The 19,670-nt window shown below is 32.5% G+C and overlaps 1 protein-coding gene across 1 annotated transcript; it reads left to right on the forward strand.

Moving 5' to 3' along the window:
* The first annotated feature begins 5,636 nt into the window (after positions 1 to 5,636).
* On the forward strand, positions 5,637 to 8,705 carry LOC104244842 (cuscuta receptor 1-like). Its single transcript, XM_009800345.2, has 4 exons — positions 5,637 to 6,123; positions 6,231 to 6,377; positions 8,248 to 8,343; positions 8,445 to 8,705. The coding sequence occupies exons 1-4, from the start codon at positions 5,778 to 5,780 to the stop codon at positions 8,474 to 8,476; spliced, it is 621 nt and encodes a 206-aa protein (XP_009798647.1). The 5' UTR covers positions 5,637 to 5,777; the 3' UTR covers positions 8,477 to 8,705.
* Positions 8,706 to 19,670: the final 10,965 nt, after the last annotated feature.

Consider the following 19,670-nt stretch of genomic DNA (forward strand, 5'->3'; position numbering starts at 1 on the left):
AAATTTTTAGTAAAATGACCATAAAATCCTCATACAATGTCCAAATTTGACGATTAATTTTGCTATGGCTCCTTAATTATGATACGGATCTAATGCTTCAATAAAAACAGAAATCAGAGCTTATTTGTTCAATGTGGTACCATTTATGCTTGAAGAAACGACGTCGAAACATAAGAAAAACGAGTGCAACATGACCCAAACCTATCCAAAACTCACCTGAGCCCCTTGGGATCCCGTCTAAACATACCAAAAAGTTCTATATCATAATACGGACCTACTCGAGGCCTCAAAACACACATAACAATATCGAAACGATGAAATGCACTTCAAATCAAACTTAATGAACTTTTGAACTTTCGGCATCCAAAAACCCATACCGAAACATATCAAATCAACTCGGAATGAACACAAATTTTTCACACAAGTCCTAATACATCATACAAAGCTACTTATGCCCCAAACTACCGAGCGAAGTGCAAATGCTCAAAACGACCGGTCGGGTCATTACATGAAAAGAGAGGCTGTGGAATCTCAACAATAATGGGAGAAAACATTGTTGATGATACTTCTTAAAATAAGAGAAAGAGGAAGTAGGCTTCTGGACCGAAAAACAACCCAAACAAGAAGCATTTCAATGGAAATTGCTATGACTGTGGGAAAGCTGGGCACAAATCTACGGAGTGCCGTGCTCCGAAGAAAGATAAGAAGAAGGGCCAAGCAAACATGGTTGAAAAGCATGAAGATGTTGATGGCTTGTGGGTCATGCTTTCTGAATGCAACCTGGTGGGAAATCCTAAGGAGTGGTGGATTGATTTTGGAGCCACTCACCATGTTTGTGCTATTAGGGAAGCCTTTGCAACATATGCTCCTGTTGGACCCGAAGAGACTCTTTCTATGGGAAATGCTGCTACCGCCAAGATTGAAGGATGTGGGAAGATCTTTCAAAAGATGACTTCTGGCAAGGTGGTGACTTTGAACAACATCCTTCATGTTCCCGAGATTAGGAAGAATTTAGTCTCTGCTGGACTTCTTGTTACAAATGGTTTTAAATGTGTTTTTGTTTCCGATAATGTTGTAATAATTAAGAACAAAATGTTTGAAGAAAAAGGTTACCTCACTGAGGCCTTTTCAAGTTGAATGTAATGGTTGTTGAGAATAATAATAAAATTTCAGCTTCGTCTTACTTACTTGAGTCAAATGAATTATGGCATATATGTTTGGGTCATGTCAATTATAAAACCTTACGGAAAATGATTAACTTGGAAGAATTGCCTAAATTTGAATACGACAAATCAAAATGTCAAATATGTGTGGAATCTAAGTATGTTAAACATCTTTATAAGTCAGTTGAAAGGAATTCAGATCCTTTAGACTTAATTTACACAGATATTTGCGATATGAAGTCAATACCATCTCGCGGTGGAAAGAAGTATTTCATAACTTTTATTGACAATAGTACTCGATATTGCTATGTTTACTTACTTAATAGTAAAGATGAAGCAATGGACGCATTCAAGCAATACAAAAATAAAATTGAAATGCAACTTAACAAGAAAATCAAAATGATAATAAGTGATAGGGGTGGTGAATATGAATCTCCTTTTGAACAAATATATTTAGAATATGAAATTATTCATCAAACAACGGCCCCTAACACACCCCAATCTAATGGGATTGCATAAAAAAAGAATCGTTCATTAAAGGAGATGATGAATGCATTATTGATAAGTTCTGATTTGCCACAGAACTTGTGGGGGGAAGCCGTTCTTTCGGCTAACTGAATACTAAATCGAGTACCCCGTAGCCAAACAAAATCCATTCCTTATAAAAAATGGAAAGGAAGGAAGCCCAACTTGAATTATTTTAAAGTGTGGGGATGTTTGGCAAAAGTGCAACTTTCTAAACCCAAAATGGTAAAAATAGGACCGAAAACCGTTGATTGTATTTTCATAGGATATGCGACCAATACTAAAGAATATCGATTTCTGGTTCATAAATCAGAAAATCCCGATATTCATAATAATACGGTTATAGAATCAGATAATGTTAAGTTCTTTGAAAATGTATATCCGTATAAAAAGGAATGTGAGTCTATTGGTGAAGCATCTAAATAACCTCAGAAAGAAACAAAAGAAAGTACATTTAATTAGGAGGATCCAAGACGTAGTAAACGTCAAAGAACGTCTACTTCATTTGGACTAGATTTTTTAACTTTCTTATTGGAGAATGAGCCTCAAATATTTAAAGAAGCTATGTCTTCTTCGGAATCATTGTTTTGGAAAGAGGCAATCAATAGTGAAATAGAATCCATATTGAACAACCATACATGGGAATTGGTTGATCTTCCTCCTGGAAATAAACCGTTGGGTTCTAAATAGATCTTTAAGAGAAAAATGAAAGATGATGACACTATTGACAGATATAAGGCAAGACTTGTGGTCAAAGGGTATAGACAACAAGAAGGTCTTGACTATTTTGATATATACTCTCCAGTTACGAGAATTACGTCCATACGAACGTTAGTAACGTTAGCTGCAGTTTATGGTCTTGAAATTTATCAAATGGATGTTAAGATGGCCTCCTTAAATAGAGAGTTGGAGGAAGAAATCTATATGGAACAACCTGAAGGGTTTGTGGTTTCAGGTAAAGAAAAGAAGGTATGTAGACTTGTTAAGTCCCTTTACGGACTAAAACAAGCACCCAAATAATGGCATGCGAAATTTGACCAAACGATATTGTCAAATGTTTTTAAGATAAATGAATGTGATAAATGTGTGTACATTAAAAATGTTCTAAATCACATAGTCGTTGTTTGCTTATATGTGGACGATATGTTGATAATGAGTAATGACATTGCCAACATAAATGCTACTAAGCGTATGCTAACTAGCAAGTTTGATATGAAGGACTTGGGAGTTGCTGATTTAATTCTGGGGATTAAGATCCATAAGACTCCTCAATGTCTAGCATTGTCACAATCTCATTATATTAAGATAGTACTTGAAAAATTCAAGCACTTAGGGTTTAAAGTTGCAAAGACTCCAATTGACGTGAATCTTGCATTAGCAAAGAACAAAGGATAAAGCATATAACAATTGGATTATGCTCGTGTGTTGGGATGCTTAATGTACACATAAATTGTATACGACCAGATATAGCTTGTGCTATAAGTAAATTGAGTCGATACACGAGCAATCCAGGTCAATCTCATTGGATGGTAATGAAATGAGTTTTGGGATATTTAGAACATACCCAAGGCTTTGCTTTGCACTATAGTAAATATCCTGTAGTGATTGATGGATACTGTGATGCAAATTGGATCACCGGTTCAGCTGATTCTAAGTCCACAAGTGGATATGTATTTACTATTGGTGGAGGAGCGGTATCCTGGAAGTCGTCCAAACAAACTTGTATTGCCCGCTCTACCATGGAGGTTGAGTTCATAGCCTTAGATAAAGCCGGTGAAGAAGTTGCATGGCTCCGAAATTTCCTAGAAGATATTCCATTTTGGCCTAAACCATTTGCACCAATATGCATACATTGCGATAGTCAAGCGGCAATTGGAAGGGCTGGGAGCGTTATGTATAATGGTAAATCTTGTCATATACGACGAAGACATAAAACCGTTAGACAGTTACTCTCTAGAGGAATTATCACGACTGACTATGTAAAGTCAAGTGATAATGTGTCGGATCCACTTACAAAAAGGGGTAACTAGAGAGGTAGTTGAGAAATCAACAAGGGGAATGAGACTATAGACGAGAACAAGTCATAGTGGCGGTAACTCTACCTAGAAGACTGAAGATCCCAAGATCTAGGTTCAAGGAGATCAAACAAAGTCATTAATGACAGTTCAACATTGTCAACTAAACTTTTGATCCATTCTCGTGATGAGACAATGTTCAATACCAAGGATAAAGCATTAAGGCTTTTTAATGATTTCTAAATTTGATACGGGGTATATCAAATAGTGTATCTACGGGATGACATTTTTAGGAATCATCTATGTAAGTGTGAAGTGTTAGACGCTTCAAGGAGAACTTTGTAAGGCCAGTTCTCTATGCACTTATGAAATCAGACGGTGTTCATGGCTGAAACAAACACAACAATGAGAACCAAAGACGGTTAAGGGTTGGTTGTGTGACTTATGGTTGTCTAGGTATACATCAAAGTTCGATGGTTCAAAGATATCAAATATACCGATTGACCGAGTATATCCGACATAAGTTCACTACGGAAAGTTCAAAGGAAAACCTACTTATCCAGAGCAATTAGTCCTTGCTTGCGAATCGCACAATTTTTCATGCATATTTCCGTGATATAGCCATTCCCCATTCATGTAGGGTATTGTTGGGGTTTTAAGTATATTAAATGCTTAAAAGATGGTGAATGAGAAATGTAGGGAAATGAAATTTTTAAGTGAAATTTTAAGTTTCCCCCTTGATAAAGGAACACCATCCCATATTGGAAGAGGAAGAGGTTTTTTATGGGTATATAAGCAATTGCTCTTCTTCTAGCTCTTAAAGAGTTGAGAAGAAGGCAAGCTTCGCGCCGTCATCGTCGCTCGGCTTGGCTCGGCTCGGCTTCGGCTTCAGCTTCGAATTCGGATTCGAATTCGGATTTGGTGATCAATTGATTGATTAACTTTTTTTGGACCAAATTTATTTGTTAATAGTAAAATATTAATAGAAATGTTATTAAATATTCGTTTTAATAACAGAATATTAATATTAAAATAAATATTAATATTAAATCCATTCAGTCTTCCGTTTTTTAGTTGTGTAACTGAAAATTAAACTACCCTCTTCAATTTTTCCTCTTTATTTTCCCTCGTTATTGTTGAGTAAATAGTCATTTATGTTATGATATTTATGCTATGGCCGTTTTGCATAAACAACCATTCTGAAGAGTTGCACCTCTTCAGATTTCAGCCCAACTTTGGCTATAAATACAAGTCTATTCTATGAGAATTTCCATACGATTTTCTGAGTTTCTCCTTCTTCTTCTGCATATTTTTAACATCAAACAAAGCAACAGTAAGTGTGATTTGCTACCGAACTTTGTGTTCACTGAAACACTGGAGTTTGAAGTACCACTACACCAGTGTGTAATTCGTTCTATCCTGGGAGGAAATAATCCATAACCTTGGGTACCAGGAGGGGATTAAATTCCTTAAGAAAACACTGTGAATTTAGTGGGCTCAGATTAATTTTAGTTTCGTTTATAATTTTGTTTATGTTGTTTTATCTTTTCCAGAATTAGTTTACAAATATAGCTTTCTAGCAGGGTCGTGACACAGATATTAAAAAAGAACAACAATGCATGTTGCGTTAATTATAGGAAAACTAGGAAACAAGCATTTGAATTTTGTAGAAAGGACTTATCTAAATAAACGCCTAAGGCAACTAGAGCAAATCAAAAGAATGAACAGTCCTCGAAAGCAACTTATCAGAGAAAATTTTCTGATCTACAGATTAGCGTAATTTACTCGCAGTAATTTGTTCCACAAATCTTTAAGGATTGATGCAGTCAACTAGCCTATTTTATAAGTTTGCCTTTCCTTGTCAAGTCATATAAAACAAACAAAAATTTGCCCGTTTATCACGGCATTGATATGATGACTCGTGACACGACTAGTTCCATTTTCATAGTCCATATTGAGAAGGTTCTGAGATGTTACTCTTTTACTTTTCCAAAGAAAAATTTTCTTGTGTAGAATGTGTTAGTAATTCCTATATAAACGTTCGGAGGTGAGAGTACTAGTTGGGATAAAGGATATGGGGAATATGAATTTTTGGTTGTGGGTGGTTTTTCTGATGATAAGTGCGGCAAATGGTTGTTGGGAGGAAGAGAGAAATGCTCTCTTGGAGCTGCACGCAAACATGATGAGTTCAAATGGAGGAATCTTAGCGTGGGGTGAGAGCGGTTTTGTAGATTGTTGTTCTTGTTATCGGGTAAAATGCAGCTTAGCAACAGGTCGAGTGATCAAACTAGATCTCAGACAAGCAAGGTTTGGATCAATGTACGGTTGGAATTTTAATGCCTCTCTGTTTCTTCCATTCAAATCGCTGCAAGTTCTTATATTGTCTCAAAATTATATTACAGGGTGGACAAAAATCGAAGGTCAGTTTTACCTAATCTTGTATTAGTATATGCTGTTGAACACCTGAAACTATATATATATATATATATATTAACATTTTTTTTTTCTTACTGATTTTGTTATCCAGGATTTGACAAGTTGTCGCATTTGACTAACTTGAAAGTGCTCGATTTGCAGCATAATTACCTCCATCCAAGTGTTTTATCATCTGTGTGTTGGATTTCATCTCTTGAGGTTCTAAGATTAGGTGGTTTCACGGGTGGACCTACAACGGGTGCAATTGAATTCCCTTTGTGGAATATATATATATATATATATATATATATATATTGCTCTCTTCATTCTTTTTAATCTTAGCCTTTAAATCTTCGAGTCCTCCCCTGCTCCAAATCCGTGCTTATATTTCCTAAATACGGATAAACCCACATTAAATTTATAAACATCCTATTGTTGAAAATATTAAATGATGCTTTTAGTATTTAACCAACATAAGTTTGCCGTCAGTGTTTGTATATACGTGGAAGGTTACTTTTACTAGTTTTCTGTTAAATAAATAAAAGCTAACTTATTTCTAAACTTTCAACGTGCTTATTGAAGTAGTCAATGTTGGAAGAAGAAAAAAAATACCCAAAAAAAACTTCCGATGTTACAGAAAAACCATGGATGCTAGAGATTCTATCGTGGTGGCTTGAGTTTTAGGTCGTCTTTCATATTGAACCATTGAAGCAGCACGTCGTGCTATAATCGGACACTTACCAGGATATAAGGGAGAGGGAAATGAATTATTTTTTTAAATGAAATGACAAAAAACCACCTAAATTTAATGCTTTGGTAATTTAAGTAAACTAAAAAGTGGATAGCGTGCTAACTAACCTACTACCCAAGGAAAATAGTTAGGATCAAGGGATAGTTGGAGATTTTAGGTGTAATTTGTTTTTATTATGATTAAGATGTTTGAATTTGAATGTACAAAACTTGTTTTTATTTAAAAATTAATAAATATAAAATTCAAATAAAATAATAGATCAATCTAATACTATATGAACAAAATGTTTTTAAAAAACTATATGTTTATGATGCTTATGATGGCTCGTAGTGGCAGTTGTGGATGTCGTTGGGGATAGTATTAATTGATGGTGGGGTTTGTGGGTAGTAGTTAGTGCTGATGGTGATTGACAGTAGTAGTTAACAATGATAATTGGTGATAGCGGCTAATAATTGTGGTGGAAAATAGTGATAGTTAATGGTGGTGAGTAATGACAATGGTTGGTGATATAATGATGGTGATTGTTAGTACTTGGTAGTGATCAGTGGTTGTTGTAGGGATAGTAGTTGATAGCGATGATTGTAAATGATTGCTATTGGTGGTGGCGGCTGATAGTGGTAATTATCAGTGGCGGTGGCTATAAGGATGATGGTTGTGAATGGTGGTAGGAAGCGACGATTGTTGATAATAGTAACTAAGATTAAAACCTTCATTAAATACAACAAAATGAGGCCTTAGCCTCTCTATTTCTTCCTTTCAATTGAAGTTATTATACCGAGAGAAAATGATCCTTCAGGGTGGATAAAAAAAAATTCTTCTCTTTTAGCCTCATCAATTGCATGGGTATTGCATAGTTTTCCTTGTGATTTTGCTATCCAGGGTTTGACAAACTATTGCAACTGAGACTAATTTGCAGGATAATCCCTCCATCCAAATGTTTTATCATCTTCATGTTGGATTTCATCTCTTAAGGTTCTAAGACTTGGTAATGTCTTGTGCTACCAAAGGGATCACATTTAATTCCTTTTGTGAAAACTTACATTATGTATATCGGTAAAAAAAACTACTAATTATTAATTATGTATGCAAATATATAGAAATTATTGAATTCCCGATAGTAACAAAAACTTTTAGTGTAGTGATAAAGGTAACTCAAAAATAGGTTTAAGCTGTAGGTTCAAATTTTAGTTGTGACACTCTTATCATTTTTTGAGTTTCCTTGTTAAGATTTCTCTGGCTCTATTAATGGGAAGCAACTTTTTGTAACATACAAATTGATCATAGCATTATACTTATCCTTCTACATTACTTTTCGTATATTTATTTAAAGGAATTTATGATGGGGCCATTTTTTGGAAATGGTTACTATATTTTTCAGGCAAAGGCAGTGCGAAATGTCCAGGTTTGAGCAATCTAAGGGTGCTCTTGTTGGAAGGTTATGGAATAAATGACATCAGTGTCCTTTCTGCATTGGGTAAGCTTCTTTTCCCGTAACGAATCGTAGACTCCGATAAACTGGTCAGGTATTTATGTTTCTATCCCTAACTAATTTTAAAAATTCACAAATCAATGCAGGCTTGCTACACATATTGGACGGAAGAATTTAGAGAAACTCTATTTGAGTGAAAATAGCTTCAATTCCAACATCTTTTCATCTCTCAAGGATCTTCCATCTCTCACGCATCTGGATCTCTCATACAACGAAATAGATGAAAATATTGAAATGAGTGGTTTGTTAATCTCGCCTTTTAATCATATATTGCTTCATTACGATTTCAATTGTACAACTGAACATCTCAATTATCTACCCATATCAAATACGTAAATATTTGCCTTTTTCTTGTGCTAACTATTTATTTTGATTTACCTGTTTAGATATAGTTGATAGATTATTATATGCAGCGGAAGTAATTCCAGTATCAAAATCACATGTAATTTAGACAACTAGCATAAACGGGATTTCACGGGTTACCTCTTAAAGCGTGAACACATCTCTTCTACCACGTGAGCCTTCAGTTCCATAACTTCTCAATGGAATCTCCATCACCCGCACAATCGTGATCCTCGAACGTTCCACGGTCTTCTACTGTGTTACCCAAATTATACCCGAAAATAGCAATTTCGTGTGGGCGAAATTTCTAGGAAAACTTGGCTGAAAATTTCAGCCACCATGTACTCATCCCTCTAGGTGGAAAACCTTATGTATTTATAGCACAAGTTTTAAGGGTTAAGACCCTTTTCCAAAACCTGTTAGGTTTTCTTTTCCACCAGAAAAAGGATTCCTTTATTTCCTATTATTTAGGCACAGTAGGGACCACAGAATTTAATTAACAAGGCTTCCAATTATGGAATTAATTTGTAATTTTCGAAATTAATATCCACCATAATTAATTACGAATTATTCCACTAAAAATTCGTAATTACACTCCTTATTCAATTTCGAAATTCATCCATTAAATCTTATTTAACTCCCCATGTTAAGATTCAGATACGAATCAATTAAATTAAATTACTGACGATTTAATTTATTGATTATTTCCTTTAGACTTTCGCTTAACTTATTTCATGTGTCGGATACAAAATCCACCGGCCGGGTTTACACATGCAAACTTATAAGCTTTCATAAAGGTATATCATCAATCTCTAAACCGAGACATGGATTCCATCAACTAACTATTACTTCGCCAATGTATATTATTATTATCCAATTTACCAGGCATATTGACCCACGAAAGAATCTCGCCTTTTAATAAATCAAAACAATAATAATATACACAGCTAATAATAATTATATCAAGATTAAGAGTATAAGTACATTTAATGGCTAGAGAGTTTATTTTATTAAGTCAGTATAAAATACTTATCTCTACCTGGTCCGTTCAATACATACAAAATGTACTAGCACAAGAAGTTGGAATTAAACCATTCCCATAATCAAGATTAATTATATTTAATCTTGTGCTACAATCATTCCTGATGGTTTGTCCAATTCCATCATTAGATTGTGAACTCAAACTTTATACTTATAAGAACCGATGATTTAATCTTCCGTGTATAAGCTAAACTCTATACACTAAATCATCTACTATATAAGCAAAGGACACAGACTATTATATGATCTATTTAAAACTTTATTAAAACTGAATAAACAATTATTTCATAATAAATACTATATCTAAACCAAACTCATGGTTAATAGTATATATCCCAACAATCTCCCACTTAGACTTTTAACCATGATAATTATTAGAATATACTATATCCAAATGCATGGTTAATAGTATATGCCCCAACAATCTCCCACTTAGACTTCATAACCATGCATCTACAACTTTCTCAGGCATTCTTTTACATGACTATTAAAAGTCTTCACCAAATAAGGTTTTGTTAAAGAATCTTGCCAAGTTATATCTGATGCAATATTTGTCCAGTAGTACTTTGTCGTAATTATCTAGTTTGGTATTAAACTCTTCAGAGATCCTGTTACCGAAACTATCCCAAGAATGAACACCGAACTATAATTTTCTTTAGCTTTCTCCCACTAAGACGAAGTACCACTAATATTACCTTCGTTACCTCACGACATTGAAATATTAGTGACTTCTTACTATAGTGTTCAATGTTCAAACATCACTCCCACTCGATAAAGGCATATTATGTCTATTAACGTTCTCCCACTACTTAAATGCAATGGAACGTCAATTCTGACGTGTGGGTTTTGATGTTCTTGAACATCTAGTTATTTCTTTGCCCAGTTCCTGTAAAAATAGTTTACTTCTAGGAACATGTTTTATTAAACAGTCCTTATCTAGAAAAATGCATTTGTTTTAACAATTGCCTTATTTTCTTTAGGACAATAAAATAAAGCTTCATTCGTTTTCTTGGATATTCGATAAACATGCACCTATCCATCCTTAGTTCCAACTTACATATCTGCTTTCCCTTTCAGCACATATGCGGGATAATCCTATATCTGAACATGCCACAGACCAAGCTTACATTCAGTCCACAGTTCTATAGATGTCCCAGGTACTAGCTTAGAAGGAACTAAATTCAGAATGTAATTTGAAGTTTCCAGGAAATATTCCAAAAATAAATAAGGCAAATCTGAATAACACGTCATTAGTCTATCCATATCCAAAAGAGACTTATTTCTTCTTTCTACTACACGACTCTATTATGGAGTTTACGGTGTAGTCAATTGAGATGTAATCCCTATTCTGATATGTAACTAAAAAACTCTTTAGAGAGATGCTCGCCACTACAATCAAATTGTAGTAACTTAATATATTTCTTTGGTGCTTCTCTATTTCAAGTCTTAAAAACCTTGAATTACTTAATTCATTAAGACTTACAGTGCATCAAATAAATATATTAATATTTTGAGTAATCATTTATGAACGTCATAAAATACTCAAAATCTATCTCTTACGAGTATGTTCATTTAACCATACAAATCAGAAAGGATTCATTCTAGCTTATCACTAGTTTTATTTCCTTTTAAAGGGAAACATCTTTTAGTCAAATTTCCTTCCAAACAGGATCCACAAGTTGGTAGTGCCTCTACTTTCAATGAACCTTAAGGTCCATACTTGACCAACTTGAAATCCTATCCAGATTAATATGACTTAGATAAAAGTGCACAGATAAGTTTTACTCAATTTTGAAGAACATATTCTCTTATGAGGTAGACTAATATTGTTCTGTTCAGGAGAGACATCAATATATAATAACAAGGTCATGCATTCATGTACCACAAGAGATAAAGTGTTTATTAAGCTCAATAACTCAAGAGTTATTCGAAAAATAAAACAAATATCCATCTCTTATTTTGCCCAGAAACCGGAATTAAATTCCTTCTAACAAAAGTACATATATTGCATCCTTAAAATTAATGCCTTATCACTAAAAGAAAATTTTAACAAGTAATACGACAAATTGCATAAAATCATTGTGGAGTTGAGATAAAAATATTAAATAGATCATAATAAGTCAAAACACTGAATAGTAAAATTCAGACTGCATTCAATATTTATATACATACATGCATCTGGAATAATAAATTTCGATGGGAAAAGAATTATTCATGCAAAGTATATTATATAATGCAAGAATTATACAATCCAAAAATAAATAGAACCAACTCAGATGGAGAGCATACTATTATTTTCAGTCAATTGTATATAACTTTTTAATACAAAAATTTTAAAACACACTACACATATATGTCATGCATCTTGAATAGCAATTTCGATGGGAAAGAACTACTCATGCAACATACATATGCAATGCCAGATTATTCACTCCAATAATTAAAACAGACCCAACTCAGATGGAGAGTATACTGTTAATTTAAGTCAAGTGAACATCATTTTTAATAGCTCTAGTTTCATTGATCCAACATGTATACTCAGATGGAGAGTAAGTACACGATATCAATTACTAGTATTTCACCTAGTGAGCTTACAATAAATTTATCCGATATGGAGGAAGACCTAAAGTCAACGCATAAATTTATTACTCACTTGAAATTAATAGTGGAAGACCATAGAAATATATTTCTATCACCACTTAATCATGATTGTATTGTAGTTACAAAATTGATTCAACCCTTTAAGCTCAGATGGAGAGTTAATACTGGTTATCAATAACTAGTAACTATAGCCAGTGAGTTCATAATAAATTTATCCGATATGGAGGAAGACCTAATGTCAACGCATAAATTTATTATCTCACTATAAATAAAAAAAATGAAGACCATAGGGGTTTATTCCCATCACCACTTTATCACAACCACGAACTTTTCTCTGAGGATTAAGTTCCATATTAAAAAAAATGCTCAATACCCATTTAAACAGTCTTAAAATACTAAAATTAATATTTCACACTGTATAGTGGTGATTATTGTTGACTGGACTATTTCTGATAAATCTACCAAATTTCATATCAATCAAAAATTGCGACCAAATTTGGAAAATTATCATTTTAAGCATTTTTTTTAAGAATTTAAAATATGACCTACATTTTTTTTATCATATACCAATTCATGTCAAATCAACATGTGTTATCATGTTCCAGATTAGACATATAAAATGATAGAAAGAATGACTTTTCGTATGTAAATCACATTTTAATCCGTCAAACCTCCAAAAAACTCACCTAAACGATCCCAAATCGTCAAAATACGATGTGATTCACTGCATTGCAGTGAGTTCTTCTTAAATGATCGTTTCCAATGATCCTACCGAATTTCAGGTCATTCGGAGATCGTGAAATTCATGATCGCCAAAAACTAGACCAAATTCGAATAATTTTTTTTTGGCGTAGTCAGGATTAAATCCATGTGATTTGCATTCTTGCTATATATCATATCAAGTTAAATCATCATGTTTCGGATTTAACACAAATATAGCCGATATATAAAGAATAATTTTTCATATTTATAACAAATTCAATTTAATAAACTGCTTGAAAACCCATCTAAACGACCTCAAAATGCCAAAAAAACAACATGATTCACTGCATAGCAAGGAGTTTTTTTTTCACTAGATCGTTTTCGATGAACCCACCAAGTTTCAGGTTAATCGGAGTCCGTCAAATTCATGACCACTAGCCTGTAACCAAACTCGGAGAATAACCGTTTTAAGTAGTTTCATGAATTAAAATAAATATGATATTGATTTCCATTCTCCTTATAATTACACTATGAGCTGAAGGCATATATTATTTTCTTCCTATTTCTAGGATATATAATATCTCCTTTTGCAATAAATTATCCTTTTATTAAATACATAAGAACCTGAGATATTATATTTTCTCCCGTTCAGTGAAAACCCCAATATCTCTTCTCATGGGTGGAGTTAGTTTCACTAGTACCCAAAGATAAATACTCTTTTTCTAGTTATGAACCTCCACCATTAATGTAGATTTCTCAAGGATAATTTTCACATGGTATATTAAACATATTTCAATGACTCAAATAAATAGACCATTTTGTGGATCCTACTTATTAATCATAATGCTCAATCCATGAATAGATATAATTTCACATGTACAAATTTACTAAGAATTTTTCATGAGTTCAAATAAACAAACCACTTCAGTGGTAACTATTTATTACTCATAAAATTCTCAATTTACAAGTGAATATATATTTAGCTCATAAAATTATTTTATGGTAGACCATAGCTTAAAAGTCATACCAACATTATAAAACTCATACAACATACCGTCATATTTCACTTAATTAGAACCTCCAATCAGAGAACAAAATTCTTCATCGAAAATCCAAACTAGTAATCACGTAGGGCATGAAAATATAAACTTAAATTTGAGAAATTTTTTATGCACAAACATGCCAAACGCTCCAATCATTAGTCATCCAGGATATCAAATAGAGAATTTTACTTTCTTACAAAATAATTATATCATTACACAATATGAATTATACCTTGTAAGACCTAGTCAATAAAATCTTACACCTCTATTATTGAATTTAATACAACAACACGTTTATTTGCTAATAGTCAATGTGTAAACCTATTATATGACTAGTATTTAATCATGGGGACCATGGGGAGTCATCCCCAACACCATTGAATTAAAAAAGAATTAAAATTATTAAGAAATAATTTCCAGAAAATAGAAAAACGTCCAAAACACAGTCCAAACGACCTCAAAACGCCGAAAAATACCATGATTCACTGCTAAAGCAGTGAGTTTTTCTCACCACGGCGTTTCCGATGGACCCACCAAATTTCCGCTCAATCGGAATCCGTCAAGTTCGCTGACCTCCGAAAATTCCGGCTATTCGGTCAAAAACAGGTTTTGCATTTTTCTAGGGTTTACCCCAAAAATTCAGATAATCTCAATCAAATATCAATAAGAAAACATATATCTCATGATTATAAGAATAATCCATAAATTATGCACAGTTAATTCACAAAACAGCAGTGCAGTTTTTCAGAAAACCACATATATATGTAATTCAAAAAATGCACATAAACACCATATTCTTGTTTCATGAAAAACTTAGTTATCTAATTAGATGTGAGTGAGCTCTGATACCAATTGATGGATTATTATATGCAGCGGAAGCAATCCCAGTATCAAAATCACATGTAATTTAGACAACTAGCATAAACGGGATTTCACGGGTTACCTCTTGAAGCGTGAACATATCTCTTCTACCACGTGAGCCTTCAGTTCCATAACTTCTCAATGGAATCTCCATCACCCGCACAATCGTGATCCTCGAACGTTCCACGGTCTTCTACTGTGTTACCCAAATAATACCCGAAAATAGCAATTTCGTGTGGGCGAAATTTCTAGGAAAACTTGGCTGAAAATTTCAGCCACCATGTACTCATCCCTCTAGGTGGAAAACCTTATGTATTTATAGCACAAGTTTTAAGGGTTAAGACCCTTTTCCAAAACCTGTTAGGTTTTCTTTTCCACCAGAAAAAGGATTCCTTTATTTCCTATTATTTAGGCACAGTAGGGACCACAGAATTTAATTAACAAGGCTTCCAATTATGGAATTAATTTGTAATTTTCGAAATTAATATCCACCATAATTAATTACGAATTATTCCACTAAAAATTCGTAATTACACTCCTTATTCAATTTCGAAATTCATCCATTAAATCTTATTTAACTCCCCATGTTAAGATTCAGATACGAATCAATTAAATTAAATTACTGACGATTTAATTTATTGATTATTTCCTTTAGACTTTCGCTTAACTTATTTCATGTGTCGGATACAAAATCCACCGGCCGGGTTTACACATGCAAACTTATAAGCTTTCATAAAGGTATATCATCAATCTCTAAACCGAGACATGGATTCCATCAACTAACTATTACTTCGCCAATGTATATTATTATTATCCAATTTACCAGGCATATTGACCCACGAAAGAATCTCGCCTTTTAATAAATCAAAACAATAATAATATACACAGCTAATAATAATTATATCAAGATTAAGAGTATAAGTACATTTAATGGCTAGAGAGTTTATTTTATTAAGTCAGTATAAAATACTTATCTCTACCTGGTCCGTTCAATACATACAAAATGTACTAGCACAAGAAGTTGGAATTAAACCATTCCCATAATCAAGATTAATTATATTTAATCTTGTGCTACAATCATTCCTGATGGTTTGTCCAATTCCATCATTAGATTGTGAACTCAAACTTTATACTTATAAGAACCGATGATTTAATCTTCCGTGTATAAGCTAAACTCTATACACTAAATCATCTACTATATAAGCAAAGGACACAGACTATTATATGATCTATTTAAAACTTTATTAAAACTGAATAAACAATTATTTCATAATAAATACTATATCTAAACCAAACTCATGGTTAATAGTATATATCCCAACAATAGTTGCTCTGAGTAATTTGGAATTTTTGAATCTCCAGAATAACAAATTTGAGGGTTTTGTGACTACCAATGGTACCTCAGGTAACAACACTTTAGTTATTCACCCCATAAAGGCATAAAAATAAAATAAAAAGAATATATATTAGAATTAGTTTTTAGCATTTAACCTCTTTTTATGTTATGACTTCTGTTGTTCAAAAACTGATTTGCAGAGAAGAGATCATTTCTATACCAGAAATAAGTGATGGTACATGTTTTTGTAAGTTTTAGTAGGTGTTTGGACATATATTTCAATTTTGTTTTTTAGAATTTGGAATTTCACGAAGATGAAGTTGTATTTGGTTAAATTTTTTGCAATGTATTTGAATGTACTTTTTTCCAAAATCTTGAAATATGATTTATACTCCACAATTTGTAAGAACTATCAAATTACCCCGGCATGACTATCCTACCTGATACAAACAATTAAACCTCCATAATGCTTAATTGCACTCTCATTCTTTATTAAAAAAGATGGTGAAAGTTGATGAAACTGATTTTTCTAAAGATTGAAGAAAACTTGATAATCACAATACAATTTTGTTGGCGAAGGTTTCTTCATCTATTACCTTGATCTTCTGTTTTAACTAAGTTATAGTTTCTCTCAACTTTAGGCAGTAACAGAGAGAAGTGAGTGCTTAATGGTTAGCTTGGTATTTAATTCTAGTGGGTAGATGTGGTCCTTTTCTAAATTCCAAAAAGTTGGGGGTAAATTTTTAAAAATTAAAAGTTCCCAAGTTGTAGATTTTCAGTGAAAAACTGGTTCAAAGCACTTTTTCAAATTTGAAAATCCATTTTCAAGTTGAATTTGAAATATAGTAAAATTGTCATAACCAAACATTGTTTTGAAAAAAATATTTATGTCCAAACAGGCCCTTAGACGTTTGGACATAAATTGTGTGAAAATTTCAAAAAGGTAGTATTTGAAGTTAAGAGCCCGTTTGGCCAAGCTTCTAGGAGGCCAAAAGTATTTTTTTTTTGGTCAAAAAGTGCTACTTTGGAAATTTGAAGTATTTGGTCAAGATATAGAAGTACTTTTGAGTAGCAGCAGCAAAAAAAGTTAATTCAAATTTTGGGATAAGCTACAAATTCTAGCTTCTTAAAAAGCAGAAACAGAAGAAAAAAATTAATTTTAAGATAAAAATATCCTTACCATAAATTCATATTTGTTAAATTATCCCTCGTTAATTTAACCTTTTTCTTTACCTTTTTAATTTCTACTGTCCCTTTCTTCTCTTTTTTATTCTTATTGTTTTCTTATTCTCTTTCTTCCTATTCGTCTTTGGAATACTCTCCCCATTATAAATAGATCTCTTCTTTTATCTCCTATTAGTAATCATCGGATTCAAGCACTCTCTTCCTAAGATATAATTTTTTTTTCTTTTATAGTATACAAAAATATGATATCTAGTTTATGTTTTTATTTTATTTGCGTGCATGCATATATTATTATTTACAGAATGCAATACTGCCTAATTTGTTATTTTCTCAAGAATAAGTAATGATTTTCATACATCTAAAGCACATATGTCCTACCAATGTTATTTCTTTGGTATCTATATTTTATTTTAAGTGAAAATTTTAATATATATTTTATACTTTAATTAAATAAAAAAAATTACTTAAATTCTTTTATAATAAATATTTCAATTTATTTCTCTATTTTAAATAGTTCTAATTGTAAGCTAACGTTTATTGTTCTTTTTCGTAATTAGATACGTAAAAGTACTTTTTAGAAAGATTGAATTTATTAAATATTACAAAAGTACTTCTCAAATGAATTGACCAAGCACGAACTGTTAATCTCCAAAAGTACTTTTTCAAAGCATTTTGTAAACAAAGACATTTTTCAAAATAAATAATTTGTGGCAGCTTAGCCAAATAGGGTCTAAGTTGAAAAAAGGCGTTTTAGAAATTAAAGTATCCATTCAAAACAAAACTTTTGGGAGAGGACTCAAAACGAAAAAAGAATAAGAAAAGGTTCAGAGCCCTTAAGTACATGTCTAAATCTCTTGCATAACTGAAGTTTTTTAAAGAAAAATAAAAGAAAATACCTAATTTCGGACAATCAGTAAGATTCTGAAAATATTTCTTTGTAAAAAAGATAAAGAATTCTGCAAAACTATATCACAAAAAAGTATTGTCGCTTTTACAAGAAAAGTATATGTTAACCATAAAAAAGGAAAAAGAAAAAGGAAAAAACTTCATCTTGGACTAATTAAACTAAAAGGGTCGAAACATAAATTGGAAAATTTGATGAAACCTTAAGCCATCCTAGAGATAGAATACAAATTTGAGATAAATGAATATTGAAATATAGACTAGATTTACTTTATAGGATTAAAAATCTTAACGACCTTCCTGTAACACAAAAGATCTATTCAATGTAACAAAAAGATACGATTTACATTTGCACTGCTTAACACGTAGCAAAAGAATGAGTTTTCTGCGGAAATTAAAGCGTGGAGATTCTAATTCCAACTCGACCAACATCTTACAATCCCTAAAATCATTCTCATCTCTGAGTCCCTTGCTTATGTTTATAGTAATCTCACAACTCCGGCCATCACTTACGGTAAGCTATATCTTAAAAATATTCTCTACCTTAGTACGTATCACCTCTTTTCTTTTTTAAATTTGTTGTTTTTTCTTTGACTATGATATAAGCATTAACAAATCTGAGCTCATTGGAGGAATCTTCTTTAAATAAGAACTTTCTCTCAAGCATTGGACAAATGACTTCTCTTAAAGTACTGAGTTTGGCTTCTGGTGGCAATTATGGCACCCTCCCCAATCAAGGTAGCGTGCGTGATTTCCTCTTGTTTTTATGCTAATGCCAACATTCCCATGTTTTGATTAGCTCATATAGATATAAAAAAGAAAATATATACTCTGTTCTCTAACATATCCTTAATTTAGAAATTTATTTTAGCTAAATGTCATTCTGAAACCTTTTTATTACTATACATATAGGTTGGTGTGAACTCAAATACATTCAAGAGCTGGATTTTGGCAACAGTTATTTTGAGGGAACACTTCCTTCATGTCTTGGAAACTTGACATCACTTCGTTGGCTGAGACTCACTGATAACTACTTCACTGGAAATATAGACTCATATCCTTTTTAGAGGAGACTCTATTGGAATAAGAACATAAAAATGTATAAAATTTCTTCTCTGTATATTTTATTAAAAGACTGTACATCTATATATACAAAGCAAAAGGAATAGAATCTGTTATTCACGCCTACAAGTGTCCTACCTCTATTGCTTAGCTCATAACTAACTAAAAGAATTCAAAGAATTTTACAAATAAATTATTTCTATGCAAACAGTATCACTGATTTTATCTGAATAGGA

The sequence above is a fragment of the Nicotiana sylvestris genome, chromosome 12 (genome assembly GCF_000393655.2).
Source record: "Nicotiana sylvestris chromosome 12, ASM39365v2, whole genome shotgun sequence".
In the NCBI taxonomy this organism is placed as follows: Eukaryota; Viridiplantae; Streptophyta; class Magnoliopsida; order Solanales; family Solanaceae; genus Nicotiana; species Nicotiana sylvestris.

Coding starts and splice junctions, on each gene's coding strand:
- LOC104244842 (XM_009800345.2), top strand. CDS start 5,778: ATGGGGAATATGAATTTTTGGTTGTGGGTGGTTTTTCTGATGATAAGT. Junction 6,124..6,230: donor AGGGTGGACAAAAATCGAAG/GTCAGTTTTACC, acceptor TTTGTTATCCAG/GATTTGACAAGTTGTCGCAT. Junction 8,344..8,444: donor CAGTGTCCTTTCTGCATTGG/GTAAGCTTCTTT, acceptor AAATCAATGCAG/GCTTGCTACACATATTGGAC.